The 27,051-nt window shown below is 38.1% G+C and overlaps 4 protein-coding genes across 5 annotated transcripts; 3 read left to right on the top strand and 1 right to left on the bottom strand.

Moving 5' to 3' along the window:
• The first annotated feature begins 756 nt into the window (after positions 1-756).
• On the top strand, positions 757-3,279 carry LOC103963424 (chloride conductance regulatory protein ICln). Of its 2 annotated transcripts, none has more exons than XM_009376239.2 (8): positions 757-906; positions 1,379-1,573; positions 1,705-1,828; positions 2,265-2,379; positions 2,459-2,518; positions 2,634-2,693; positions 2,803-2,894; positions 2,973-3,279. In XM_009376239.2, the coding sequence occupies exons 2-8, from the start codon at positions 1,404-1,406 to the stop codon at positions 3,042-3,044; spliced, it is 693 nt and encodes a 230-aa protein (XP_009374514.2). In that variant the 5' UTR covers positions 757-906; positions 1,379-1,403; the 3' UTR covers positions 3,045-3,279. The 2 variants fall into 2 exon arrangements, with proteins under 2 accessions (XP_009374514.2, XP_009374515.2); XM_009376240.2 differs by having other exon boundaries at positions 761-906; positions 1,374-1,573.
• Positions 3,280-3,765: 486 nt separating this feature from the next.
• LOC103963423 (40S ribosomal protein S20-2) lies at positions 3,766-5,266 on the top strand. The gene is made up of 4 exons (XM_048590753.1): positions 3,766-3,924; positions 4,114-4,252; positions 4,687-4,800; positions 4,947-5,266. Exons 2-4 carry the CDS (start codon positions 4,141-4,143, stop codon positions 5,087-5,089), a joined length of 369 nt encoding a protein of 122 aa, XP_048446710.1. The 5' UTR covers positions 3,766-3,924; positions 4,114-4,140; the 3' UTR covers positions 5,090-5,266.
• Positions 5,267-17,706: 12,440 nt separating this feature from the next.
• Positions 17,707-19,050, top strand: LOC103963459 (protein EXORDIUM-like 3). Its single transcript, XM_009376285.3, has one exon. The coding sequence runs from the start codon at positions 17,780-17,782 to the stop codon at positions 18,827-18,829; it is 1,050 nt and encodes a 349-aa protein (XP_009374560.3). The 5' UTR covers positions 17,707-17,779; the 3' UTR covers positions 18,830-19,050.
• Positions 19,051-25,047: 5,997 nt separating this feature from the next.
• On the bottom strand, positions 25,048-26,740 carry LOC103963421 (protein LPA2). The gene is made up of 2 exons (XM_009376237.3): positions 26,302-26,740; positions 25,048-25,340 (listed from the first exon to the last, which is right to left on the bottom strand). Exons 1-2 carry the CDS (start codon positions 26,723-26,725, stop codon positions 25,195-25,197), a joined length of 570 nt encoding a protein of 189 aa, XP_009374512.2. The 5' UTR covers positions 26,726-26,740; the 3' UTR covers positions 25,048-25,194.
• Positions 26,741-27,051: the final 311 nt, after the last annotated feature.

A 27,051-nucleotide genomic window follows, 5' to 3' on the forward strand; every position in this document is an offset into this window, starting at 1 on the left:
TCCCAAATCATGAAAACGTGAAAATTAAGACACCCGAATGACAATTTCATACAATTCTGCAACAAAAAATTTATGGCTTCGATTCGTGGGTGGCTTTTTAATCGCCGTAACTGGCCCTTAAATTTACTTTTTGGACTTCTTTTTATCCAACAAGGTATCAATACCTTCGGCTTTGTTGATTTGGTGCGCCTTCCCCAGCGGTTCTCTCCAGCCTCCATGTTAGATGCCAGGAAGATGATGAGCTTTCCTGTTGCCACACAAACATGACCCAAGCAATGAAGCCCGTCGTAGTTCAACCTGAACTTGACTATTTCAATTAATTTGAGTTAGTGTCTTTTATCGATTTGTAGTTAACTTATAAAGGTTGAAATTGTACCTATTATATTGGACAACATCTAACACATTGTATGATAGTCATGTTTTTTTTTTTTTACAAATTCACTTGTGCTAATTTATATTAGTTGAAAATAAAATATAGTTAATAAAAGGACCGAATTGTCACTCAGTACTATGGTCTGGTGATATTCCTCTTTACTTGGAAGTGAGACGTTTTAGGTTCGAATCTCGTGGATGGAGAATTCGATACCAAATTAGGTTGACCATTATATGGCTTAGCCGAACTCCTCATTCCATAAGTGTAAAAATATCGATGTATTAAAAAAAAAAATTAAAGGACCGAATTATCAAACAAAACAGAAGCAAAAAAAGGGTTGGGCCGCGATAAGTACTAGCCCGAGCCAGCTTTCAACGGTCCAACACACCAGCTTGAACCCAGAAGCCCGCACCGGTGGAAAAAGTGGCGGTTTTTGGGTTGAGAAAAAAAAATTGGCGCTTTAAACCCTGAAAGAAAAAAAATTAGTAAAACCCTAGAAAATCAAAGAAACCGAAGTCAGTGTCTCTTCCCAGGTACCAAATCATCCTCACCCATCTGATTTGTTTTTTTTTTTTTTTTTTTGAATTCATCTTGCTTTATATTTCTGTAAATCGGTTTGTATTGCTGTTCATTCATTGTTCATTGTTCCGATAATTTTGAATAAAATTCAATCCTTGGGGGTTCGATGGTTTTCCCGTTAGTTTTACTGTTTGGTTTCTGAGAAAATTGGTGGGAAAATATAAGAATCAAATTGCCCCTTTTTACTTTGCTTGAGCGCTCCCATTTTATTGGTTAACTTGAACGACTCATATGGGTTGCAGATTAGTTTGTTTAAGTTGATTAATTGCTTCTTTGTGATGAATTAGTGGCTCGTAAGTATTGATGTTAATATATATGCAATGTGTGCGTGCGTGTGTGTGTGTGTGTGTGTATTACAATTTATTGGAGTAATTTAGTGATCATGTGCTGTCTATGAACATCATTTTTTGTTTTGAAAAAGCAAAGGAAGAAACCCGAGTGAGCAAGCAAAATGGTAGCAGGGATTAAAGAATTCACTGCTCGAGTTGAAAGAAACGGTGTTGATGAACCAGTTCTGGATGCGGTGAATGGTGAGGAGCTGATGCACGTTCAGCCTGGTGTCTCTATTGTCCTCGGTAATCAGCCCTCTGAGTTCCCTGGCACTCTATATATCTCCACCAAGTACGTCATTTTCTCTTTCATTAATTTAAACTGTTTGCTGGGATTGAATCCATTTGAAAGGGTTGGTCAAATTCCCCCACCCCGCTCCCACAGATAAATTAGAATCCATTTGAACAGTTGGGATTCTGCAGGCAAGTGATTTGGTTGAGTGACACTGACAAGGCGAAAGGTTATGCGGTGGACTTCTTGTCTATATCACTGCACGCTGTATCCAGAGACCCAGAGGCCTACACCTCTCCTTGTTTATACACTCAGGTACATGTTTTCATATTTATCAATGCACTCCAGCAGCAATATGGACTTTTTATCTTGTTGGAAGTGTACTTCGTCCTATTTGCGTGGTGTGAAACTCAGTTTGTAAGGGAAATTTATCTTGTTCTCTGAACACTAACCTCTTTATTTGTTCTTTCGATTTCTTTATCAATTCTTTTTGCTTGTGCTATATGAACTCTGAATAAGTTTAGAATGATGTTCTGAGATCAATTCTGCAATCATTAAGAACATTCTTTACATATTGTGCGAATGAGATATATATTACACAAGAATCACTTGCTTGCTTAGTTTTGTATTCATGGTTGTGTCTTTAACCATACATCGGCCCTATGTCTCCTGACCGGTCATTAACTTCAATATGTAATTTCACAGTTTCTTTTGTGCATTGGTTTTCTGATTAAGGTTTTGAACATTATAGATTGAAACTGAGGATGACGAGGATGAGTCTGATGGTTCGGATTCAGAATGCAATGGTGACTTAGATTTATCCAAGGTCACAGAGATGAGGCTCGTTCCTTCAGATCCTAACCAGTGTATCTCTCTCTCTATTGTCTTGATTTTGTTAGAATTTCTCTGGTGAAGGGTACTAGCTTCTTGTTTTTTGTGTGGCAGTGGATTCTCTGTTTGAGGTATTTTGCGAGTGTGCTGAGCTTAATCCAGAACCAATTCAAGGTTAGTACAGGTTTTTCAATTCCCCGGTTATTTTTCTTTTACTTATTTTGTTTTTTTGGATGATATTCGTTATGTTTGCTTCATTGCACCCTAATGTTATGCTTTTGATCTTCAGAAGGGGAAGAAGAGCATAATTGGATTTTTAGTGCCGATCAGTTGGAAGATGAGGCAGTTGGTATGTAATGGACCATGGAACATTTATCTCAAGTCATGTGGCAATATATCTAATATAAAATCTTCTATTATGTATGATGTCTTTGTTTTGAATGTGGCGGTATTTTCAGGGGACGATTCTGAGTGGCCTGTTCTTCAAAATCCTTCAAACTCAATTGGTCAATCTAACGGGGATCATGACCTAGCTCGTACCGTGCTTGAGGTAAGCCTTTGAGTATCCAGTTAATACTGCTACAGAATTGGTCCCTTTATACTGATCGCATTTTCATCTCCGTTGCAGCTTCAGATCAACGATCAACGCTTTGAGGATGCAGAAGAAATGGAGCATGAGACCGACAATGGCCGCCATTAAAATTCATTCTCCTTTCAAGTTTCATCTCATTCAAGTGCTGCCTTAACCCGTGTCACTTTCTTGTTATGCGCTCGAATCTTGCTGTATGTGCAAACAAATTGTCCTAACTCTGTTAGTCTGTGACATCACAGGACTAGGGATTTTGTGACAAAGTACCTTGATCCCCTTCTATGTATTCTTTGGTGTGTGTTTGGGGTAACTTTATGGAAAATTACCCATGGATTCCTTTGGTACATTTTTGCGCTTGATTTACAGGTTTTCTAAGAAACCCAAGTCAAATAAAACGCCAAGTTGAGAAAAATCTAATAAATCATGGGATTAAACTAGTGACATTGTTGAAGTAGATTTTGTCAATTTAAAATGTCTTGTTTCTCATACTTTTAGAGCCCTAAGTTTTTTATTTAAAAATAACATAACAAAACTAAAGCCACTTTGAGCTCAACTCGAGAACTTAATGCGCCAGGGATGTAGTGCGGTATATCTTAAATCAGTCACGTTGTGAAAAAGTAAAAAACACATAAGTCCGAGATTGACTTTGAGTGTTGCTTGTAGGTAAGTTTCTTTTAAAACCAAGTGGCGAGATAATAATTGAAGTACGAAAACTCTTCAAACTTGATATACCGATGAAATGATATCTCATTTTATTTTAGGTAACCTTTATAAATGTCTTTGGGCCAACCAAGAAATATAGTTTGGGCCGATCTCATATGATTTGACACTCGCCTTAAAAGTCTTCAACCCGACCCGTCCTCCTGTCAGACATGGCAAAAACCCTAATGCCCCCTTTATAATCTCTCACAAACACTGCCTCCTTCCTCCCATCGCTCAGAGAGACGTCCCGCAGCCCCGCAGCGCCATCCTCACCCCCGAAGCCACCAAGGTCCGCCCCCTTCTCCTCTCTCTATCTTGCTTTATCTCTCTTGATTTCTCTCTCTAACTATCACTGTTTATTTGTTTCAATCATTCCAGCAGGAGTGAGTGAAATCGAGTAATTTTTAGTCCCCATTTTTTTTATAATTTAGCTGTAAATTTTTTTATTAATCTGTTGGTTATTGTTTTGATTATGTAGGAAAGCGAAGAGTTAGATTGAAGAAAAATGGCGTACGCAGCGATGAAACCAACGAAGCCGGGACTGGAGGAGTCACAGGAGCAGATCCACAAGATCAGGATCACTCTTTCCTCCAAGAACGTCAAGAATCTCGAGAAAGGTCTCTCCTTTTGCTCATTGTTTTGCATTTAATTTCTGCCAGTTCGTCGTATTTCGTATTAATTTTTGAGTAATTGTTCGTTTGAAATTGTCCTTATTTCTGCTAGCTAAAACCAATTTATTAGTGCAAATTGAAGTTCATAGAAAAGTTTTGGCTTGTTGCTTGGTATTTTATTTTGTATGTGTCGTGAGTGACCAGTGCGATACTTTGTTGATCAGCCTGAATTGGCGGCTTAATTTCTCGGAATGTTTTGGGTTTTCTGAGCATAACATAGTGGTTATTCAATTTCAATTTAGAATCGATTAGTTGTGCGACGCCGTAGAAATGGGTTTATCCATTGTTTCTGTTTGAAGCTTGTTTAGACTATTAAGAGTTTTGATTTGCATACCGAGTATCCTGTTAGACTGTTGGTTTGACATCTAGTTTATTTACAGTTTGCACTGATCTGGTTCGTGGTGCCAAGGACAAGCGCCTGAGGGTGAAGGGACCCGTTAGGATGCCAACCAAGGTTCTGAACATTACCACCAGGAAGTCCCCTTGCGGTGAAGGTATGTTTCAGTCTGAAATTTGTATTTGTAGTTAACTCACGGATCGTTGAATAATGTCGTTATGGATGTTGCATTTTTGAAGTATGGTTTTTCTCATTTGCATTTTCCAGCTTGTTTAACTTCAAATTATGGTTTGTGATGTTCAGGTACCAACACATGGGATAGATTTGAGTTGCGTGTCCACAAGAGGGTTATCGACCTGTTCAGCTCACCCGATGTTGTCAAGCAAATTACTTCCATCACAATTGAACCTGGCGTCGAAGTGGAGGTTACTATCGCCGACTCTTAAACTGTCTACCCGTTTCAGAGTAGCTTTCCTAGTTATTTGGATAATGAGCTTGTCTGTTCTATTTTAATTTTTGTTTTAAAGACTTTGTAGCGTTTGCAATTTCTTGAGCTGAGATTTTGGTATGGATATGCACACCGGAGCCTATTTCATCATTTAATAGAAGTACTTTTTGCAAGACGCTTGAGCTTTGTTTCCTTCGATTTATATGTTTATGTCAATTACGCGGTGGTAAAGAATTAAGAGATTGAAATCTTCAATTGAATTTGGTTGGTGTTTATGCTAATTGTTTCTAAATTTTGCCTCAATTCTGTTCGAATGTGTTTCAAATGGGTGTCATTGTGTTCCTCCTTTGTCTATCCATTTGTATAATCCAAGTCTCGTTTTCTGGTCGCGAGAACGAAGCAAGATTATCAAGACACGCTTCGTTCTCGTTACCAAGAAGCAAGATTATCATAAGCTCTGCATAATTTACCTGATTACATATTCCACATGAACTTATAAATGTACTCATTCGGAGTTTTGGATGATTTGGTTTTGTATTAGACATCTAATCTTCGAACATCTGGTTAATCAAGCACTCTTGTCTAGCTCCTCCTTGCCAAGCTTACATTAGCATATGAGTAAATAAAGCGTCCCCAGTTCTCGACATCGGCACCACAATCTTCGTTGCCTTCACCCCAAGCAACCTCTCCAAAATCCCCACAACCTCATTAACCGGCACAGACAACGTGTTCCTGAGGTTGAAAACCCTAAGCTGCGCCAGCCTCGCCACCTTCCCCCGGTACCGGCGCTCCTCTGCCGTGACCGCTGCTGCTGAAAAACCCTTCATGAATCCGGTGATGTTGCTGTGGACGTACGAGGCTGCGTTTCTGAACACCAACCTGCGCAGCCAGGTGGACGACGGTGGTGAATTTCACCAACCGGAAAAGTTTCGCGAGTTTCTCGGAGTCGTTTATGTTCGCGTCCAACACAAAGATCCCATTGTAGCGGAGGAGATCAGCACGGCGGCGCCGGTGGTAGAGTTGGCGAGGGGTTTTGCGGACTGGACGACGATGTTTTCCCAGGCGGGGAGCCTGGGGAGGACGCGGGGGTTGGAGTTGGAAGATGGGGTTCTGAGGAGGAAGAAGAAGGGGATGGTGAGGAGGATTGCGATCCAGGAGAAGATGAGCTTGGTGATGGAGCACCGGAGGCGGAATCTGGGTTTGTGCGGGAAATTTTACCGGGAAAGTTTGGGACTTTTTGGCTCCTGACTTCATGGTTTAATTCGGGTTTGCTTATGAGGTTGGAGAAAATGGTGATGGAAAAGCTCAAGTTTTCTGTGTGCCAGGGATAGAGGGGTGGAGGGAGGGAAACATAAGTTTTTGGAGGGAAACATAAGCTCTGCATAATTTACCTGATTACATATTCCACATGAACTTATAAATGTACTCATTCGGAGTTTTGGATGATTTGGTTTTGTATTAGACATCTAATCTTCGAACATCTGGTTAATCAAGCACTCTTGTCTAGCTCCTCCTTGCCAAGCTTACATTAGCATATGAGTAAATAAAGCGTCCCCAGTTCTCGACATCGGCACCACAATCTTCGTTGCCTTCACCCCAAGCAACCTCTCCAAAATCCCCACAACCTCATTAACCGGCACAGACAACGTGTTCCTGAGGTTGAAAACCCTAAGCTGCGCCAGCCTCGCCACCTTCCCCCGGTACTGGCGCTCCTCTGCCGTGACCGCCGCTACCGAAAAACCCTTCAAGAATCCGGTGATGTTGCTGTGGACGTACGAGGCTGCGTTTCTGAACGCCAACCTGCGCAGCCAGGTGGACGACGGTGGTGAATTTCACCAACCGGAAAAGTTTCGCTAGTTTCTCAGAGTCGTTTATATTTGCGTCCAACACAAAGATCCCATTGTAGCGGAGGAGATCAGCACGGTGGCGCCAGTGGTAGAGTTGGCGAGGGGTTTTGCAGACTGGACGACAACATTTTCCCAGGCGGGGAGGCTGGGGAGGACACGGCGGTGGAGTTGGAAGATGGGGTTCTGAGGAAGAAGAAGAAGAAGAGGATGGTGAGGAGGATTGCGATCCAGGAGAAGATGAGCTTGGTGATGGAGCACCGGAGGCGGAATCTGGGTTTGTGCGGGAAATTTTCCCGGGAAAGTTTGGGACTTTTTAATGGGTTTTAATTTTCGGGTTTTGGGGCTTAAAATTGTGAGAGATTGGAAGTGAGTTGGTGAGTTGGAGCCAGATAAAAAGTGTTGGTTGCTATTTGGGTGAAGTGCTGGGAATCCAACAGAATTTCAGGAAAAAAGAGAATGGAGAAAATGGTGATGGAAAAGGTCAAGTTTTCTGTGTGCCAGGGATAGAGGGGTGGAGGGAGGGAAACATAAGTTTTTGGAGGGAACACGGCTGGTAAAGGAGTTTAATTATAGTTAATCGCCAATTAATTAATTAATTAAACAAAGAGTGGAACTGTGGAGGAGTAAAGAGAAACAGAATTTTAGAAGGAATGGGAATGCTTGCTAGGAAATAAGGTAAGGAACAAGCCCTCCGTGATTGGTCTAAACAACCATTAGAGATTTACAAGACAGATATGACATATGAATTAAATCAATTGGCCAAAGTTGGATGTTTGATCCTTTTATAATTGATTTTGAACATTTAAAATTTGAATATAATCTGAAAGAAAAATCAAGAATTACTAAAAGAAAGTTAATCAAACCACACTACTCTCCCATTTTTCTTTCACATACATAAAGTTATAAACATTTTTTTTTCACTGAAAAATGGGGACAACTGATGGCAAGCCACGGTTATTCACCACGTGATGGATCAGTTGATTAGGGAGCCGCAGTCCGCGTCCTTATCACTGGACCACTTGATGTGGTTAAAGTTATTAACTATTTGGTTTGCTCTTCTTGTTCTTGGTATCCAATTGTGCTATCAAATGGTTAAACGTTGGAGTAAGTCTTGGTCACGCACGCTCGCACCACGTGATGGATCAGTTGGTTTGTATATCGGTCGTAAGAATGAGGTGATCCGCTAGATGGACGATATAATTTGATCTCTCCAAATATTGGCCTATATTGCTCTACTTGAGTGATTCTACCTAATAACCTAAGGCCCTAATACTAGTGTTAGTTGGGCTAAGACCAGACACAAGAAGGGCTTCAGCAATCGATCAAGAAACCAGCCCAGTTCTGATGAACGTAAACCCTAAACCCTAAAACACCTTTTGCTGGATTTATACATTCATAATGTGGTTCAGAACTTCGACGTTCACACCCTCGACAACTTCCCAACCGTTGAAGATATTTTTGGTAAGATATCATGGGAAATGGGTGTACTATCCACATATTTCATTTTACTTCTCACACACTCTTTGATAATTTCTGTCCGTTGATCTTCTTCAATTCATCTCTTCCGACGGCCGAATATTAAAAAGATGTGTGAGAAGTAAAATGGAGTGTGTGGATATCACATCCCTATAGGAAAATGTGTACAGACAATGTCACATCATTTGACAGTAAGGTTAAACACGGTTACATACTCTCCGGAGTAGGATTCTTTCCCCTTCCCTCCTCTCTTATTTGAACGGGTTAAGTTACGTCAATATCTTATATTAATTTTTTATAGCAAGAGAAAAACAAAATAAGAAAATGTAAGAGGAGGGGATGGAAGGAAGAGGGGAGAGAATTTTAGTCTTACTCCCCCGCCGAACAATGAACAAGAACATTAATATGTCTTAATCTGATTAATTAGCATCCAATTTATCGGTCGACAAGCAACAAGATAATGTCAAATCTATAAAACCATGGTTACTGGTGTTCTTTCAGCTCTTTGATTTTGGTTCTTTCATCTCATATGATCTCTTTCAATCACTTCTGTTCTTCCCTTTAAGAACGAATATATTGGTGTTAGTTAACCTAGCTTTCGGTTCTTTTACCTCATCAACTGATGTTTCGAAAACATGAACCAGTTAATCTAAATTTGTTTTGGATTTTCCAATTATAATGAGTATGACGCACGAGAGTAACTTCTATGACACGAATATATTGTCATCGTGACGTTTTATGTAAAGAGAGACTTACACATAACGATACTATAGCGGTATACTATACCATAAAAGTCATTTTCCAGTTGCACGGAGGTTATTTAGTTATTTTCAGCTGCATATATTATCCATATACTTAGTGTTTCTAGCTCGTCACATGATTTCTTTCAATGCTTAATCATGTATCATATAAAATTAATAAGAAAAACTAATGAAAATGGTTTGAAAACTTTGAGTTTTAACGATAAAGAGAAAATAAAGAGTAAAGTGAATAGTACCATGATTAACTTTTTAGTGTAAAAATATAGTTTTTCGTTAAAGTAAACAGTACCGAAAGCTTTTTGTTAAAGTTTCCTAATTAATAAGCAGGAAAAAACATGATTTGAGGAAATTAAGGTGTCTCGTAAAGCTACTAAAACAGCAGTGATTCTAGTAATTAACATAATCTGCAATCACATAAATTTCCTATAAATCTAGTGCTCATGATCTTCACCGCTTAATGATTCATGCCCAACAACATTTGTCAATTTATGAATCCTGAATTAAGTGTTTTTGTTTTATCGAAACCATGCATCATGATCATCATTTCATCTGTGTCTTCTTTCGGTTCTTTAATCTTTCCATGATCAATGGAAAAAAATGTAGTCACTTTAGTCATTCATGCCCACAGCATCATTCTGCACGACGAGCTTTGTTAAATCATCATAAGATGAATTTAATCTTTTCATAAAGTAACAGTGCCGGAGCCAACATTTCGGATTAGGAGGAGCCTCTCACAAATGTAAAAAAAAAAAGCTACAACGCGGCTCACAACGCCAGCCCTAAAACAACACTCCAACACGCTCGCAATCCCTCTCTCACGCTCACGAAATATCGATGTTATTGGACCATGACTCGTCTCTTTGCAATTTTAACAGAAATAACGAATGGAAAATGATGGTAAAGATAAAAACAAGGGTAATGTTAGCAAGATTAAATTTGTAAATTAAATGACATGGAAGTTGATTATTCAATTATGACTTAAGTGTGGATACACGTTTATGCTCATCCCTATTAGTGACACATCATTTTGTTTGTAAATTTTGTCTACAAAAATAAATTTCCCTAACATTACTCTAAAAACAAATGCTGAGAGGTAAATATAAAAACAAAAACTGGTTTTCAGTTTTTGGTTCTTAGTTTTATTTAGTTATCAAACGGATTCGTAATGAGTTTGCATTTTATCATAAATGATCCTGAAATTAAAAATCAATTAATGTAGTCCCTGAAAATAGATGTTGTAAATCAATGTGATCATTCCGTTAAAATTTTTGTTATGTACGCTTATGTATCACATAAGTGAGTCCCATAAATCTAATTAAATATTACCATCTATATTAAAAATATTTAAATAACAATAAATAATATTTTTTTATGTCAAAATAAAAAATTTAAAAAAAATATTTTTTTTTTCTTCCGTTGTCTTCCTCGAGCAGGCTTGGCTGCCATGGCAGCCCTGCCCACTACCAACCGAAGCAAAAAATTCCATAGGTGTGGAGGGTTTTTGCCCAAATCTTCTGCTACTCATCGGAAAGATTGGTGTGGGGCCGTCAACCTAGGCCTCGGGAGCGGCGGGAGATCAGAGGACATGGTGGGGAGAAGGTGGGTGTCAGCAACGCTGGAGTCGAAAACGAAGAAGATGGTTTGGTTCGACTGGGTTTCTATCGTGGTATATTATATATGAATGGATCGAGTGCCAAAAATGGAGCCATGGTGGGCAGGGCTGCCATGGTAGCCAGGCCTGCTCGACGAAGACGACAGGAGAAATTTTTTTTTTTTTAAAATTATTTTTATTTTTACATAACAAGTTATTTTTTTATTATTTAATTTCATAGTAATATTTAATTAGACTTGTGGGATCCATTTATGTGACACATAAACACATAACATAAATTTAACAGAATTGTAACGAAATGACCAATTAATTTGCGGCATCAATTTTCAGGAGCTAAATTGATTAATTTTCAATATCAGTGACCAATTTGATGGTGTTGGTCAATTTCAAGGATCATTTGTGATAAAAACCCTTATAATTATATATCTTGAATGAGGTAGCCACCATGAAGCATGGCCATAACTTTCAAGTGCTAGAGCAATTGAATTTCCAGACATGGTTGGACACGATACAGTTGATCCTGGTTAGGTTAAGAAACAGAGAAATTCTCAAACCAAATAAGAAATTCAACCACCATAGTAAGTTACATATATAAATACCTCTTTACATTTCGCTTCCCTCTTTCTTTTCGCATTTGTTTCCTCTCACTTATTTCACCCACCACCAATCTAAGCTAGGCATACACAAAGCATGCATATCTCACTTTCAAATTGAGTTGTTGCCTTTCCTCTTCATATTTATATTTCGCCATGAACACGCTCGAAAAATTATCAATTGATTTTGAATTCGATTTTCTAAATTTCATATTCTACATATAATATCATAACGAATTCATGTTTATACACATACTCTCGTGTCACCTAATAATATTAACCATCTGCATATTTAATTTCTAAACAAAAATAATTATACAAAACCAATTAAAATAAGGTTGTTGGTCTCCATACACGAAATGCAACCACCTTTGGAACTGGGTCGACTGTATTTTTACATGTAACCTATCATTTCCTTTTACCAAGAAAGTTACAAAGGCAGCGATCAATGTCTAAAGCCAGAAGCTGTCGGGAAGAGGCGTGAAAAGTACAAAGCTGTGCAACCAACAAATATATGCGAATCCCGTATGCTTCCAAACCTCTTACAGCAGTTTGATATCTCATCAAACCATGCAGTGCCACCACCAAGGTTGGCATAAAAACCATCCTCTTACCAGTTTACCAGTCTCAGGTCCTTCTCATCGTATTAAGGCCAAGCCCATCGTTTTTTGTGACAGCATAAAAGGTTCCCTTTCAAAGTAACTTTTTGAATTATACAATGCAAAGTGTATGGAATGCACCAATCTATCCGATGAATTAAATCTAACCGTTCAAGCACCAATGTATTCCATCCACTAGTACTGTACTGTAGGAAAACTCGTAACGTTCTCCCACCTAACCCACCCCATAGAATCATAGACATCCTCCTCTCTCTCTCTGTCTCTGGCTTAGCCTTGTTGTTGGATTTTAAATATGCTACACACACACACATACTGTCAGAATGCCATGCATATCTACATCTATATCTAGCTAGCGGTCCATGGCTTCGTACGTGAAATGATGCATGCTTTGACGTGACAAACTACTAGTTGTCTTAAGCGTCAAATGTGTTTGATTTCACGCTTTCACAACTTCTTCCATGCATGCATGCGTGTAAAATAACTGCAAGGAAATGAATATTTATGGATTGAGAAAATCTTAAATTTTGTCGATAAGCATATGGACTGACGATCTTTCATAATATCTCATATCATAAGGTTTATCAAATTACCGATTCACAGTCGTTGACACGTAACTTATCGATCCATCGTGAATGAGGTAAATTTACATTTTGTCATTTACCAATTTACCGTGAGATACTTTGCTTGAAAGGAAAACGAGGTAAATACAACAAGGAACTGGTCATTTCACCCACGAGTGGCAACACGATAGGTTAGGTTGGTGAAAAAGATGGAAAGAAAAGGATGGAGTGCGACCGCATGGTATTGGGCCAGCATGCACCTCGAAGAAAGTCCAAAGACTTACCTTAAAGCCCAAATCGGAAAGCGCGTTGGTTCCACGTGCCTGGACGAAAGTACAACTCGCACTAGTAACCCATCTTCCGGCGTAAATAAAACCCCGCAAACGCGCGTGGCGGGAGCATAGACAGAGTGAGAGACACAAGGTCCCGGCGCATGCGCGCTTTCTGTGTGTTTGGTTTGGCTTTGGCTAAACAAAGCCCTCTTTGAGCTGAGCGTCCCATCACAATCAACGGTTGGGCCCCCATGCATCTCCTGGGCCCCAGCCCTCCCGACCCTCAGTCTCAGCTGTACGATTGAGTCTGACTCATCATTAGGAGCCGCGCAATTTGCTCCGTGATTTCGTTCCTATTTTCCCTTCTCTCTCTTCCAAGTTGTGTTGGTTTTTTTTTTTTTTTTTTTTTTTTTTTTTTTTTTTTTTAATGAAAATGTTGATTGATATATACAACTTACATGATGATAGAACATTTAAAAAAAAAAAAAAAAATTGAACTTCTAAAAATACCTGCTGGGACTTTCAAATTGGAATCAAGTAAGAAGAAACCACTGTTAGAGAGAAAAAGATATAATCACTTAATAAAACTATCCTCAATTGCAACCTTATGTGTTGCTTGATTTGCTGCTTGTCTAACGTGACTGACTGAATTTGAATTAAGAGAAAGCTTGAAAGAAAGAGGGAATATCATTAGTTATTGGCACTAAATTAGATGTATCATAGCCTTGCTATTGCAAGGATAGAATCTCCTTCAACTTCTACTTCAGCAGCTCACAACTCCTCTACACACATGGCATCCATTCTTGCAGCGATCAACTTCGCTCGCAACGGAGAAACCACCGTTGAGAGTATATAAATCCCACATCAGGGAAAGAATGGAATTTGTATGTGCTTGTAAGTAATTGGATATTCCTCATATAGCCAATTAATTTTATGGTAGAAGCCCAACTTTCTTCAACCACGTCTTGTGCCCACCTAGGAGAGCTGCACAATATTTCCTCTGCAACAATCGGAGGTTTGTTGATCTTATAATTTTTTGACTAGTTTGTTAAACTTACGCTACAATAAGAGGTTTTGTAAGTCAATTGGAACAAAAATTCGATTATATTCCCATGTATACATATGTTATGCACCGAATATGAAAGGCGAGGATTGAATGTGCATCTATGGATCTAACTGTCAACAAAGTACATATTAGAAATTTTCAAAGTTGTAAGGAAAGGAGTGTGTATTATTGTACCTAATGTGATACAGAGTGTATTATTGTACCTAATGTAATGACATGAAAAAGTATCCCACATCGGAAAGCAAGAAATTTCGCAGACTTGGAAGAAGTTGAGTTGCTCTTTGCCTTTATTACTAATTGGTTTGAGACAGAATCTCAACCTTCTTTTTATAGTACTAGAGTAAGTTCATCTATGTATGAAGCATTTTGGTTCACACGTTCGTCATGTTAGCTAGTTAAATTGTCTATCTGTTAGATTTTAAATTTTACCATATGTAAATAAATTACGAGGACGTAAAGAAAAGTCTCATATCAGAATGTTGAGAAATTTTGAAATTTCCCATAATCATAAATAAAGTTTCCATTACTAATGAATTTTAGGATAAAACCACAAGTTGAATTGTTTTCACCTTTCAAATATCATACTACTAAAAGAATGGAATCAAAGGGGTCCAAAGTCTACCGAATTTAGTGGTGTGTTTAGTCGGCTGAGAAAGGGTATTATCGTAATTTGAAGGAAAAGTCCAATCGAAAGGATTGGCCTTTGGTAAAAGCCCTAGTGGTTTGATACATATATTGTAAAGGATCATGGTCATTGTTTGATCCTTGATGGCTCTTTCTCCCTCGTGGTCCTAACCGGTCATGAGAGTGTAGCTCCAAATAAATAAGTTCCAACTTCATATGATAGAGTTACCTAATTAACTAAATAAATTATTACTTGTACTAATAAAATCAAGGATTTTGATGATTAAACTCTACACATGCTAAACTGTGCATGTGATTATAAGTTAGAGATGGTATCAAGGTTGATCCGCTAAACCGTTTATCTCGAAGGCCTTTTTGTTCTAACTTTGACATCTACCTTTGTGAAGTCTTGACTCGTAGAATATATATTTGAGTAGTCATAAAATTTCTAACAATTTGTTTGTTGGAGAAATTAGGTTATCATCCTTATTTTTTCTACTCCATTGATTAAGATTTTATTCCTTTTCTATTTTTAGTTTGTACCCATTTTTAATTTACAACCCTTTTTTTAAATTATACCAATTTTCTTTTCAGTTTCAATTTGTATCCATATATTAATTTCTTTTTGTGCTCATATTTTAAAAACTTTTTATTTGTAATCATGATTTTTTTAACCTTTTATTTTTACCCGTAATTTATTTATAACGTACCTATTTTTATTTAAAAATGTATCACTTTGTTACATGCAAAATGTACCAATTTTTTTGTTTTGTAAGTACCATTCCTTTTATGTAAAATGTATCCATTTTTAATGTAAAATCTATTTATTTTTTTTCTAAGATATACCCATTGTTTTTTATATATATATATAAAATGTGCCCATTTTGTTTTGTATAAAATGTTCCAATTTTTTGTATGTGCAATGTATCCACATTTTTATATAAATGTACCAATTTTTTATACGTAAAATGTACCCAAAATTTTATTACATAAGTGTACTCACATTATAAAAATAAATAAATACATAAATCTAAAATGCACCTATAAGCAATTTTTTGTTGTGGAAACCCATAAGCAAATTTCAATAATTAAATTGGTGGTGTAAATGAAAGAAAAATAACTTTTGAGTATTTATTGATACTATTACATCTCTTTTAATATTATGTCATTTATGTGGAGAGGGACTTCAATCTAAAACCTAAAATGCATAAAATTTGAGTCTACAACAGTTAGGGATCAGAAATCGTAGTTAAACTATCCATTTTTTTTCAAGTTCTATATTATTATAAAGCAGGGAGAGGGTTCAAACTGTTACAAAAATTTGGGAAGTTCCGAACTCATAACATATGAATGCAAACTCAGCACCCTATTATTAAACCACGTTCATAAAATTTATAACAGTCAAACTCTGAGTTTCCATACATATATAGCCAGGTTGCTGTGTTGAAAGGAACATTACATGGAAGATAATTACAGGGGTATCGATCAAAATTTACCGGAGTACGCACCTTCGGCTGGTTCAAACAGTATGGGCCTTAGCCCGCGTGTTGAGAGCCTTCTGACACTTGAAAGAGAGCAGCAGCAACTAGCTAACACTACCACTATTTGCTCAGAACAAACTAATTCAGACTCTGTTGCGTTATCTATCTCGTACAAATTAATCTCACATTACCAACATCCATCATTACATACGACGACGACACAGATAGAGATAGAAAGCAGAGAGAGAGAAAGAGAGAGAGAGAGAGAGAGAGAGAGAGAGAGAGAGAGAGAGAGGGAGGACCACCCAGCTTTGATATTTCATGGCTCACCTCACTGTCACCATATATATATATATATATATAATTCTAATTTTCCTACAAATTTCAAGGTCTTTTTGTCAAAGTTTCAAGATGAATATCCTTTTTAATTACAGTTACTATTCGAAGTTAGACTAAGAGGAGAGGAGATGAGAGAGTTTGAATTCAAGACGTTGTGTTTAAAGAGAAAACTCCATCTACCAAGACAATCCGGCCAGCATTCAAACTAATTAAAAATGAGCAATTTGCATGGTGTCTAAAACTTGTTGATTACGTGAACTGCATGCATAATTAATCTGTTGAAAGTTTTAAATTGTGGGAAGATGTAGGACAGAAGAGTGGGGAAGGGAATCAGATAAGGCTGTGAGTGCCTGAGCAAAGGACAACGAACCAGCTCGGATAACTTGTGATATCGACTGTGTTGGCATCCATTTGGTACCACGTACGCAACTACCTCCAAGATTTTTACTCCGCTGCTACTAATCTACTAGATTAAAAACCCTAATCTTACATGTAATAAACTATGTTCAAAATAGATTAAAAACTCTAAGTTATAGGGTCAAAGAATGTTAAAATCCTAGTGGGTCGTTGGATCGCTTTTTGGAATCTTGAAACTGGACGTTTGTGAATTGCAACGCTAAAACGTATAGCATGTTTGTCGATTTGTAGAATTACACGTTAATTTAGATGCTTATTTTACATGCATGTAAATTTTCAACTGTCTTGTGCAATATAAAATATGAATTTTCTGATAATACCAGTCGTACTCGAAATATTTTATCAGTCGAGGACCTTCAAATATTATGAAGATGAAGGAAACTCGATTTTAGTTTAGCTGTTTAGAGTTATTTTCCCGCGCTTTGCAAATAAAACCGACGAACGAACGCATGAAGGGCGGAGATCAAATCTAATCAGACAACGACATAAACCAAGATGATCATGATGATGCCCCTGTGCCACGTCTGACTTACCCGGGCCCCACCACCGTCCCTCCAAGTCTTGGCTTTAAGAATCCATCTGTCCTCCGTTTCGGAATTGGATCCGCTCCAAACTTTAGTGTCTGGAATTTAGAGTTTAATTCATCTGGACTGTACAAATTCAATCCAACGATCCTCATTAATTTATTTTCTTGACTTATCACATAAAACTAACGATTCTGATTTCTTTTACACACTAATCAGCAGCCCAAATAATTTGATTTTTAGATTCCGAACACTAAAGTCCGGACCGGATCTAATTCCCTCCATTACCCGCAAACAATGCCCCTCTCCTCCTTCTCTCCCAACATTTTACTTTTCTTCCCTTTCGAAAAATAAAAAAAACAAATTAATTAATATTATTAATATAATTTAATTATTCTTATATATATCCCTCAAGCCCTCACAGCTACAAAACCAGCTACTTGTGACTTCTTCTCATTTCACACTCACTCCACCCACTTGCAGTAAAATTCAAAAAATGCCCCAGCACCGCTGTACCGGCTGGCTTCCTCAGCCACCGGCTCCGGTGCTCCTTCTCCTCACGGTACTCACCCTCTTCCTCTCCGCCAACCCAGCCATTGCATGGCGGCCCTGGCCCCACCTCAAACACAACACCTCCGACCTCCGCTTCGGAGACAACAAAAAATTCGAAGGCTCCTCCGATTTCGTCAAGTTGCGCTACCACATGGGCCCTGTACTAACCGCCAACATAACCGTCCACACAATATGGTACGGCACGTGGCAGCCGCGCCAGAAGAAGATCATCCGCGAGTTCATCAACTCCATCTCCGCCGCCGGCTCCAAGCGCCCCTCCGTCGCCGGTTGGTGGAGGACCGTACAGCTTTACACCGACCAGACCGGCGCGAACATCTCGCGCACGGTCCAGCGTGGCGCCGAGAAAAACGACCGGTTTTACTCCCATGGTAAAACCCTGACGCGCCTCTCGATACAGTCCGTGATCAAAAGCGCCGTAACGGCCAAAACGAGGCCGTTACCGGTCAATCCACAGAGTGGGCTCTACCTCCTGCTCACATCTGATGACGTGTACGTCCAGGATTTCTGCAAACAGGTCTGTGGGTTCCACTACTTTACTTTCCCCTCCCTCGTCGGATACACGCTGCCGTACGCGTGGATTGGAAACTCGGCCAAATTGTGTCCAGGTACGTGCGCGTACCCGTTCGCCGTACCCGATTATATCCCAGGGTTAAAGCCGTTAAAGTCACCTAACGGTGACGTGGGAGTTGAAGGGATGATAAGCGTTATCGCGCACGAGATTGCTGAGCTGGCGAGTAACCCGTTTGTGAACGCCTGGTACGCGGGTCAGGACCCGAGTTTTCCGGTCGAGATTGCTGATCTCTGCGAGGGAATCTACGGTACGGGAGGGGGCGGGTCGTACACGGGCCAGCTGATGGACGATCACAATGGTGCCACGTATAATATGAATGGGATCCGACGGAAGTTCTTGGTTCAGTGGGTTTGGAGTCACATTTTAAATTACTGTACCGGACCTAATGCACTCGATCAGTAAAATTTTCGGGTCAGTAAAACTTTCGGGTTTTTACTGTTATATTTCCTTTTTTACCTTTTGTTGTTTGCATGGGTTGTTTTTATTGGGTGTTTTGGCGGGTTTGGGTCTTTGGGTCTGGGCTGTTGGTGCATGATTAGTTAAGGTAGTTAAGTTTGTTAATTATTGTAATAATGATATATTATATATTTTTGGTACACTGGTTGTGTATACAAATAGCTGTACTTCCCGTCTTATTCGTGTGTGTGAGTAATTAGATATTATAGCAAAAGTCAAAAAGACCGATTAGATAGAGTTTGTTTAGAACTGCTATTAAAATAACCGAAATCGTTTTTAGAGAAAATGTTTTTAGATTCCAAAAACATTTCAAGTGCTTCTCAGAATTAATTCTAAAAATATTTTCACTAAAAACGTTTTCAATCATTATAAAAGTAGACTTCACAATTTGGGACAATATTTGAGTTCAAAACTCTACGACACTCTAACGTATAAAATATCTCGAAGCGGACTATAAAACCCTTCAAATACAAACCCAAAACCCGACACATGTACTCTTCTCTTTGAATGTCTTCCAAAGAAGATAACATGTGTTGTAATATTACTTCTCAATTGGATAAAGGTATAAGGTATTGGTTGGTTCGAGCTAGAGGTTTCATTGGCCAAGTATTATCTAGTATCACAATGACCAACTAGTTTAGCGGCATTCGAATATTGAATCGGAGAAAATCTTATATTTGTGTCACACATAATACAAAAGCGTAAATTCGATACTAAATTGTAAGTCATTGATGATTATGGGTGCATTGTGAAAGACCAAAATGTATTGTATGGTGAGGAATAAAGGAGGAGTAGTATGGCATTTGTGTACTCGCTCGACGTATTTAGTGCTCATTACTCGCGATTATTACGTTTGGTAGACTTTGGTCCGACTTCTGCCTGCTGCCCTAGCAACAAGGGGAGTATTAATTTCTTGCATTACCAAAATTTAATCGTATTAATTATTTCCACTCGTTTTCGTAATCCGGTCTTCTTAAATTGATTTTATGTGTGAAAATTTGATTGGGAGACTGAAAACCGAGTGTATTTTAATTTTTGTTTACCATTCTAAGGTGGTGTGGAAGTCAGACATGTGGTTAGAGGAATGTTGAAATACCTCTGGTGAGTCTTTCTGGCCCATGAAATGGTTGGTTAACCGTGGATTGCCACCAGTTTGTCTTTTTTAAAAAAAAAAGAAAAAGTGGTTGTAATGCTTACCATTTGATTAGTTTAAATTTTGAAATTTGTGTAATAAATAGATTAAATCTTATTATCTAATGGTATTTAATGGGGGTGATGAACATTACCATTGCTTTAGAGCGGTGGACAAAAATATTTTCGATTGAAAACCATCTAGTTAATATGTTTTTTTTTATGGTAAAAAATTTTATTTAGAGAGAAACTTCGAGTACAACCGCTCTAGTAGAATCGAAGAGAAAAACATTTCTAGCAAATAGCAATAGTGGGTAAAGATCTATCCCAAATAAAAGTATCACGAATGAAGTGTCCAATGCTAGCAATGACCAGTACGAAAATTCGTCTTCGGAGAAAAATGAGCTCAAAATATTGAAGAATAAGATTGTACAAGTAATCTGATGTCCTTAGTAATAACCTTCTACTGCCAATACGTCATGCACTTATCCAAAATAAAATCAATAATAATCTTGAAGTCACGTTCAACACAAACATAATCTTTTATTTTTGCAAATTTCAGAACATCACGTAAAGCAAGCACTTCAACAATAGTAAATATTTTTTTGTACTCGATTGAGTGTGTATTGCTTTGGTTGTGGTCCACTTTTTAATGTCGAATTATTGTTTCGATCTGCATTTTCTTTATTTCGACTTTCATCATTACAACTAGGTTAAGTGCACATTTTTAATCTACACATCGAACTTTTTCCCTCTGTTACCCTAGCTTTGGTGATGTCACCTTAGGAAAGACAAGATAATAGACCCTACATCTTGATTTATTTATATTTAGTTACTCAAATAAACCGGTTTGATTTATTTATATTTACAGTTACTCAAATAAACCAATAAAAGGAAACATATGAAATTCCGCACTGTGAAAGAATTAACGTTCTTAAAGATGCTAGGCGCTAATCGGGCAACGGTGTTGGGATTTAGCACTTAAACGGCTAGGTAGGGTCCCATTTAGATGCTAGGTGGATTAGTCGGATTTAAGTAAATTTATTATTGTATAAGCAAGTGCCTATTTATAGTTAAAAACACATAATTGTACACATAAATTGCAAAATAAAATAACATATAGATTATAAAGTATGAATATATATTGAAAATATGAGAAATAAGCATATAATGAGTTTTCATCCAAGTGTTCAAGTCTCTAACATTTTTATTGAAAAAATGAAATGTAAAATGAAAATTATAGATTTTTTGTCTAAGTGAAAGCAGCGACTTATGTAGCAAGGCAGACGCCTAAGCGGGTCTATGTGCACTTTTCTAATTTTCAAACATCTAGGGACTAATCGGGACGATGAATAACCGTCTAGCGCCTAAGCTAGGCTTAGGTGGCACTAGGTGGGGAATAGTGGAAAGAATTCTATAGGTAACTCCAAATATCTAATTGTTAAATCAATTAACGTATAACCTTAAAAGAATCTCTACCTAATCTCATACTAACAAACAAATAATCAAAACGCTCGCGCGACGCACATGTTAGATATTAAATTTAAAGGATTCCCTACAAAACATACAATAAAATCTCCAACTCGAATGTATCACTTGATTTGGTATAGATCGATTTCATTGCCATCCACCACGAGACTCGGGTTCATAATTTTGGGAACGAAATGAAAATTCGGTTGCACTCATAATGTTTTTGCGATCATGTTTAAAGCATGCATGTCATTCTCACACAACTATTCAATTTCAACAAACTTTTGCCTCATTATATCTTTGTCTTGAGAGATTTTTTAATATGTTCGGAATATCATATATCATTATATAATTAAAAAAATACTTAAAAATTTTTGTTTTTTTAAATTATATGATAATATTTAATGTTCGACCCTGTATTTCGGAAATTTCGCGTATGCCCCTTCGGGTCCTACCTTTTACCACTCTTTTTTATTTTACTCCCCTCAGTTTTATTAGGTTTACTTTATAGGGATTTGAGCCCCTGGGCTTATGATGCATGACTGCTTTTTGTTTTTTTTGTTTTTTGAAACATTTAATATTGCATGCTTTTTGAAAGTTTTTACTTTATAAAAAGGGGCACATCTTGTTGCGTACTGGAACGAACCAATCCATGATCCATCGGCCAAAGCTGCTGCTGCCGAAAAGCACGATATCAGTGGCCACGTACTGTCTTGTGTTTCCACAATCTTAACTTGTCCACCAAGATCTCCAATTTGACAGGGGAGGGAACTCCAATCGATTTGTGTTTATTGTTTAAACTTCTAAGAATTGGGGACCAGCTGTTGTGCAATTAACGTTCAGAGAAAATTACATGTAACGAGATCGATAAGGTAATGTTATATTTCAAATTTATCATGTATCATTATATATGTCGTGATAATATATATATATTTTTTATATTGTGTTACATGATTAGTTTAGGATATAACTATCTTGATTCTTGGTGTTGGATGCATTTTGAGATGTATTCATATTATAAAAAGGCTACTACGTTTAATTTCTAAGGTGTGGGTTGTTGATTTTTAATTACAGATGCATGTGCGCCCCCCATAATAAAAATCAGTCATTCGCTCATGCACAAACAATCTAACATTCTAACGATGATAAACCATATAAGTAATGTAATAGTAAAACGTTACCATGAAGCATGCAATGTATTCAGATGTTCTAGGTTTGAACTTTATGAAAGTAAAATTACTCGAATTTACAACATAATGCGAAGCTTGTAAATAATTACACGTATTCGAGATTTTACTGTAGGCAAAAACAAACACATAATAGTATACTACACGTATATACAAATGACTTTCATGTGCAAGCATTTGGTTGTAGAGTTCAAATGGTTTGGCCAATTAGGGTTACCCCATCAAAAGTGGAAAAGACCATTTCCAAGTTTTAGCAGTCAAAATCATGCATTTAGATGTAAAGGGAAGAACCAGCTGGCTCTCACTCTTATTTACATCGACTTGCAAATTAAAAAATTTGACCTGCAAATAGAAGAATATTATATGATGATTTTCACTTTAATTAGTTTAATCAAGATTTGAAACATGATTGATTTTAAAGAGGCAGCGGCGCCTGAAACATGATCTTTGACTTTGGTTGAAGTGTTTTTGGGTATAAAATATGTCCCCCTTTTGTATTTTGTATGCTTTTGTTTTGTTTTGTTATCCTTCATCAGTATTCTCATCTTATGGTTTCATATACATGGTTAGTTAGACGTATCATTGTACTTTTCTGCTTACATCTGGTTAGAATCTCTATTCCAATCGGTAGTAGTAGTTTAGAATATCGATTCATGAACAAGTCGGATTTTGCAAATTGGGTTCTCTTTAGTTATTACGAGGGAATGCATCTAGAGGAGGAGAGGATTGAGTTGTCCAAATTGATTAGAATTTAATTAAGAATAATTTGAAGAGGGGGACCTCAAAGCTCAATGTCGTCTAATTCTCACACAAATTGGATTAAGTGTGAGGACTAAGTGGTAGGATTTTTTCCGTCTGCAAAACCAGGGCTAAATACATAGAATACTTGCAGGAGAATAAGGTTTACTGTAGTATAAACGGCTCAAGAAGGCTAGACGATGACACCCCCAAAAAAAATTCACTCAGACCCTAAATATTCGATTAATTAAGGCTAGAAGTGATTTTGGAACTAACTTGTAGGCTCCTTGGGGCAATCACGCCCTGAAACAAGGAAAATTTTGCTATCCTGGGTTCATTATCCACTCTCTTTATCTCTCTTATCACGTCATCATCACTAAGTTATTTGACGTGAGAGCTCGAGAGACCACATGTGAACCCTAATAGCAAGGTTTTTAACCTTAACATGAAAAGTTAAAGTGGATTACACACAAGAGTCAAATAATGAAGAAAAAAGGTACTTAACAGTTAACAACGATCGGAGGTCCTTCTCAAGTGATTATACCAAGCAATCATATAAGCAAACGTGAAATAAATTCAGACAGTTCAAAAGACGTATTTCATTCTCAATGGCTTTTGCGCAAGGCTGCGATGTACAGAGTACGTCGCTTTCCAAATCGTTTACATAAACATACGCTGTCCAGTTCGCTATGTTATCGCTATCGAACCAAAAGACGGGGATGCAACAAGAGAATAAAGAAGTTTTTTCTCCACTGAAGTACAATTGACTGGTGGGAAAAGTGCTTTCCAGGTATTACAAACAACTTAATGAATGTCTAAGATGAGCGTAAAAGATAAGTGGAATGGCTACAACACTGCAATATGGAAGCAGGGGAGGAAGCGTAGAAACTAAAAATTAAAAGCACGACACAAACAAGTAATCCTTTCATGAGGATGACAAGATGAAAGGCTGAAATTTTCCCAAGATAGTCGACCTTTTACTAATTCTAAAAATGACTGAAGGGTGCACAAGTATGGTATAAGCGATGTAAGTAAAAGGCACGGCAAGATGATAGGAAGGCCAGGAGCACAGGGCCAAACTGGTGTGTAAGATGTGATTGTGTGCAGATTATCTCATGAGGGTTCTCCTCGATGAGGGAAAGAGACAGGAGAATGGCTGGAACACTGCAATACGGAAGAAGAGGAGGGAGTATAGAAAGAAAAAGTTTGAAGCATAACACAAACGAGTAATCTAGCCATCATAAACGTGCTATAGTACCATTAACAACAAAGGATAGCAGGACGCAAGACTAAATGTTGCATGAGATCATCTGCTCCTTTCTGATTCTAACAATGACCGATGAGTACACTACTATGGTATTGGATATATAAGTAAAAGGCACCGTGAGGATGATAGGAAGGCCAGAGCACAGGGTCAAACTGGGTTGTGACATAAGATTGTGGCAGCTTCTCTCTTGAGCTGACAGTCCAGTTACAGAAGAGGCCGTTTGCTCATGAGGGTTCTCCTCAGTAGGGTCTAGAACCCATGTGATCCAACGATCTGCCTGATACCGATCTTATGCCACACGACTTTTAAAAAAAGCATGGTCTTAAGTATAGCTTGTAGAAAATGAATCAAGGGATGGTGCACAGAAGTGATTCAAGGAACAAATGGAAGCTGTTTGCATTTTTTTTTTCAGCTGATTCATCGTCCTATAAACCATGACAGCACTACAAGTGCAGCCTTAAAAGCTACTGAAATGTTTCCTCATTTACCTGAAAGTTTCTATGTATACAAAGTAAATATCATTTCTGACCTTTAAGTTCCTCATTCTGCAGATACTTCACCACTCCATATACAACACTTCCAGCAACAAACAAGCCGACTGTTGGTGTAAAAGATGGATATAAATACTTCACAAAGAACTTGTCCCACTCTTCTGGCAGGAACCCTGAAATGAAAGTTAACAAATTATCACAATGTGAAGAAAACATAAAGCATACCTTATCGAATCAATCACAGAAATAACTTCCAAGATTTTATTATCTAGTCTTTTGTTAAAGTTCAAGTAATCAATCATAATGGACAATGAACTGCGTTTCCAGATACGTGAAGAACGGATGCGATAATACTCCTTTAATCAGGGGGTTCAGTTGGTTACGTTATGCTCCAAAAGGAATGTGTTTATGAGGTTGTTGAATTCTCAAATTGGGAAGTTTGGAAGCCAGAAGTTTTGTCATTTGTCATGCTATGCCCGTTCTGGTCCATATCTTATGTGACTGATAGTTTATAGTTGGCGCTGAGCTTCGACAAAGAGGATCAAAATGGCCTTCTATGCAAACTCTTTCCAATACATGATATTCTCAATAACTTGTTGGCTTTTCCAATTAAGTCATAGGATGATCAGTAAGAGTGAAATATTATTCAACTCCGATTTTAAACTTCAGCCGCTCGTTTGGACAAACTTTCTTAAACCTAAACAATTTATGCAGCATCCACTGCTGATATGTCTTACCACTTAACAGTGGACATGAACAAGGGGTGGCTATACAGATTATACTAAGAGAACAGCCGAAAATGACTCAAGATACTAAATTGGATTCTAAACAATGAATATTGGGTTCTAACTTGCCAGCATGTTGGAGGACTCAAAAACCGCAAGGCCGAATTCAGAGTCACATTTAATAAGATCCTCAAAGCCAAAGCTTATAAATCTAGCAAGTCAATCCTAGTTAACGGAAATCACAATTCGAAATCTATCAAACCAAACAATTCCACAATTTAAACGATTCAAACTTTCTGACTCCTACAATTTCAACCAAATGCTAACAAAAAAATCCAATCTTTGCAAAATACCTACAAAATTTTCACATGATTCACATCAATTCAATCACAATGAACGGAAAGGTTACCCGAAGCGGCGAGAAGAAGGCCTTGGGCTAGGATGACGCCGCCGAGCCCCAACCAAGCGAGAACAAAAGCGCTCTCATTTGTTCCCATCTCTTTGGCCTTAGCCTGATCTTCTTCAGAATAAAGCAGGGGCTTTTCCACCGGCGACCTCCGAATCACCGCCGCCCTCCCTTTCTTCTTATCAGCGGCGGAATTCGGCTTGGCCGAAGAAGGAGGAGGCGGGCCGAAGCCTGTCCCGGCTGAGGTGGGTTTCTTGGGTGGGACCTGGGTGGCCTCGGCGGCGGGTTTTGACGGCTCCGATGGGGTCTGGGACTTCACTGTGAAGTGGGTTCTGGTTGAAAAGTGAAGCAGCGGAGGAGTGTGAGGAAGGTGATGATGATAGGGCTTGGTGGTGAGAGATGATGAGGGACACTGAATTAGCGCCATTTTCAGTTTAGTTCGTTAGAAGAAAATTTGCTTATTTTTGCTCCTTTTGTGTGTGTTGGCTATCAAAGCAAACGACGCGTCGTTCACTCTTGACGAACAAACAATTAGGTTTTAGTGCACGAAGGGACAGCAATGGTCTCAGCCCCATTGAAATATTTTTACACATTACGATTTTCGAGGTTTTTCAGTAGATTTAGGGTTCTAATTCAATATTTTTACTTTTTACTTAAATTTTTTTATCGGGTTTGATTTGAGATTGATGACTTTTATGAAGTTCAGGCAATTCGTTGTTTGTGAGCTTTGAGAAGGACCCTAGTCTGGAGGTC

The sequence above is a fragment of a genome, unplaced genomic scaffold (assembly GCF_019419815.1).
Source record: "Pyrus x bretschneideri cultivar Hongxiangsu unplaced genomic scaffold, Pyrus_bretschneideri_v1 Contig32, whole genome shotgun sequence".
Taxonomy (NCBI): domain Eukaryota; kingdom Viridiplantae; phylum Streptophyta; class Magnoliopsida; order Rosales; family Rosaceae; genus Pyrus; species Pyrus x bretschneideri.

Excerpts from the sequence above, each read along its gene's own strand:
- LOC103963424 (XM_009376239.2), top strand. The coding sequence starts at position 1,404 with ATGGTAGCAGGGATTAAAGAATTCACTGCTCGAGTTGAAAGAAACGGT. Across the intron at positions 2,519-2,633 it reads TAATCCAGAACCAATTCAAG|AAGGGGAAGAAGAGCATAAT; the intron begins GTTAGTACAGGT and ends TTTGATCTTCAG. Across the intron at positions 2,694-2,802 it reads GTTGGAAGATGAGGCAGTTG|GGGACGATTCTGAGTGGCCT; the intron begins GTATGTAATGGA and ends CGGTATTTTCAG.
- LOC103963423 (XM_048590753.1), top strand. The coding sequence starts at position 4,141 with ATGGCGTACGCAGCGATGAAACCAACGAAGCCGGGACTGGAGGAGTCA. Across the intron at positions 4,253-4,686 it reads CGTCAAGAATCTCGAGAAAG|TTTGCACTGATCTGGTTCGT; the intron begins GTCTCTCCTTTT and ends GTTTATTTACAG. Across the intron at positions 4,801-4,946 it reads GAAGTCCCCTTGCGGTGAAG|GTACCAACACATGGGATAGA; the intron begins GTATGTTTCAGT and ends TGTGATGTTCAG.
- LOC103963459 (XM_009376285.3), top strand. The coding sequence starts at position 17,780 with ATGCCCCAGCACCGCTGTACCGGCTGGCTTCCTCAGCCACCGGCTCCG.
- LOC103963421 (XM_009376237.3), bottom strand. The coding sequence starts at position 26,725 with ATGGCGCTAATTCAGTGTCCCTCATCATCTCTCACCACCAAGCCCTAT. Across the intron at positions 25,341-26,301 it reads CCTTCTTCTCGCCGCTTCGG|GGTTCCTGCCAGAAGAGTGG; the intron begins GTAACCTTTCCG and ends CTTTCATTTCAG.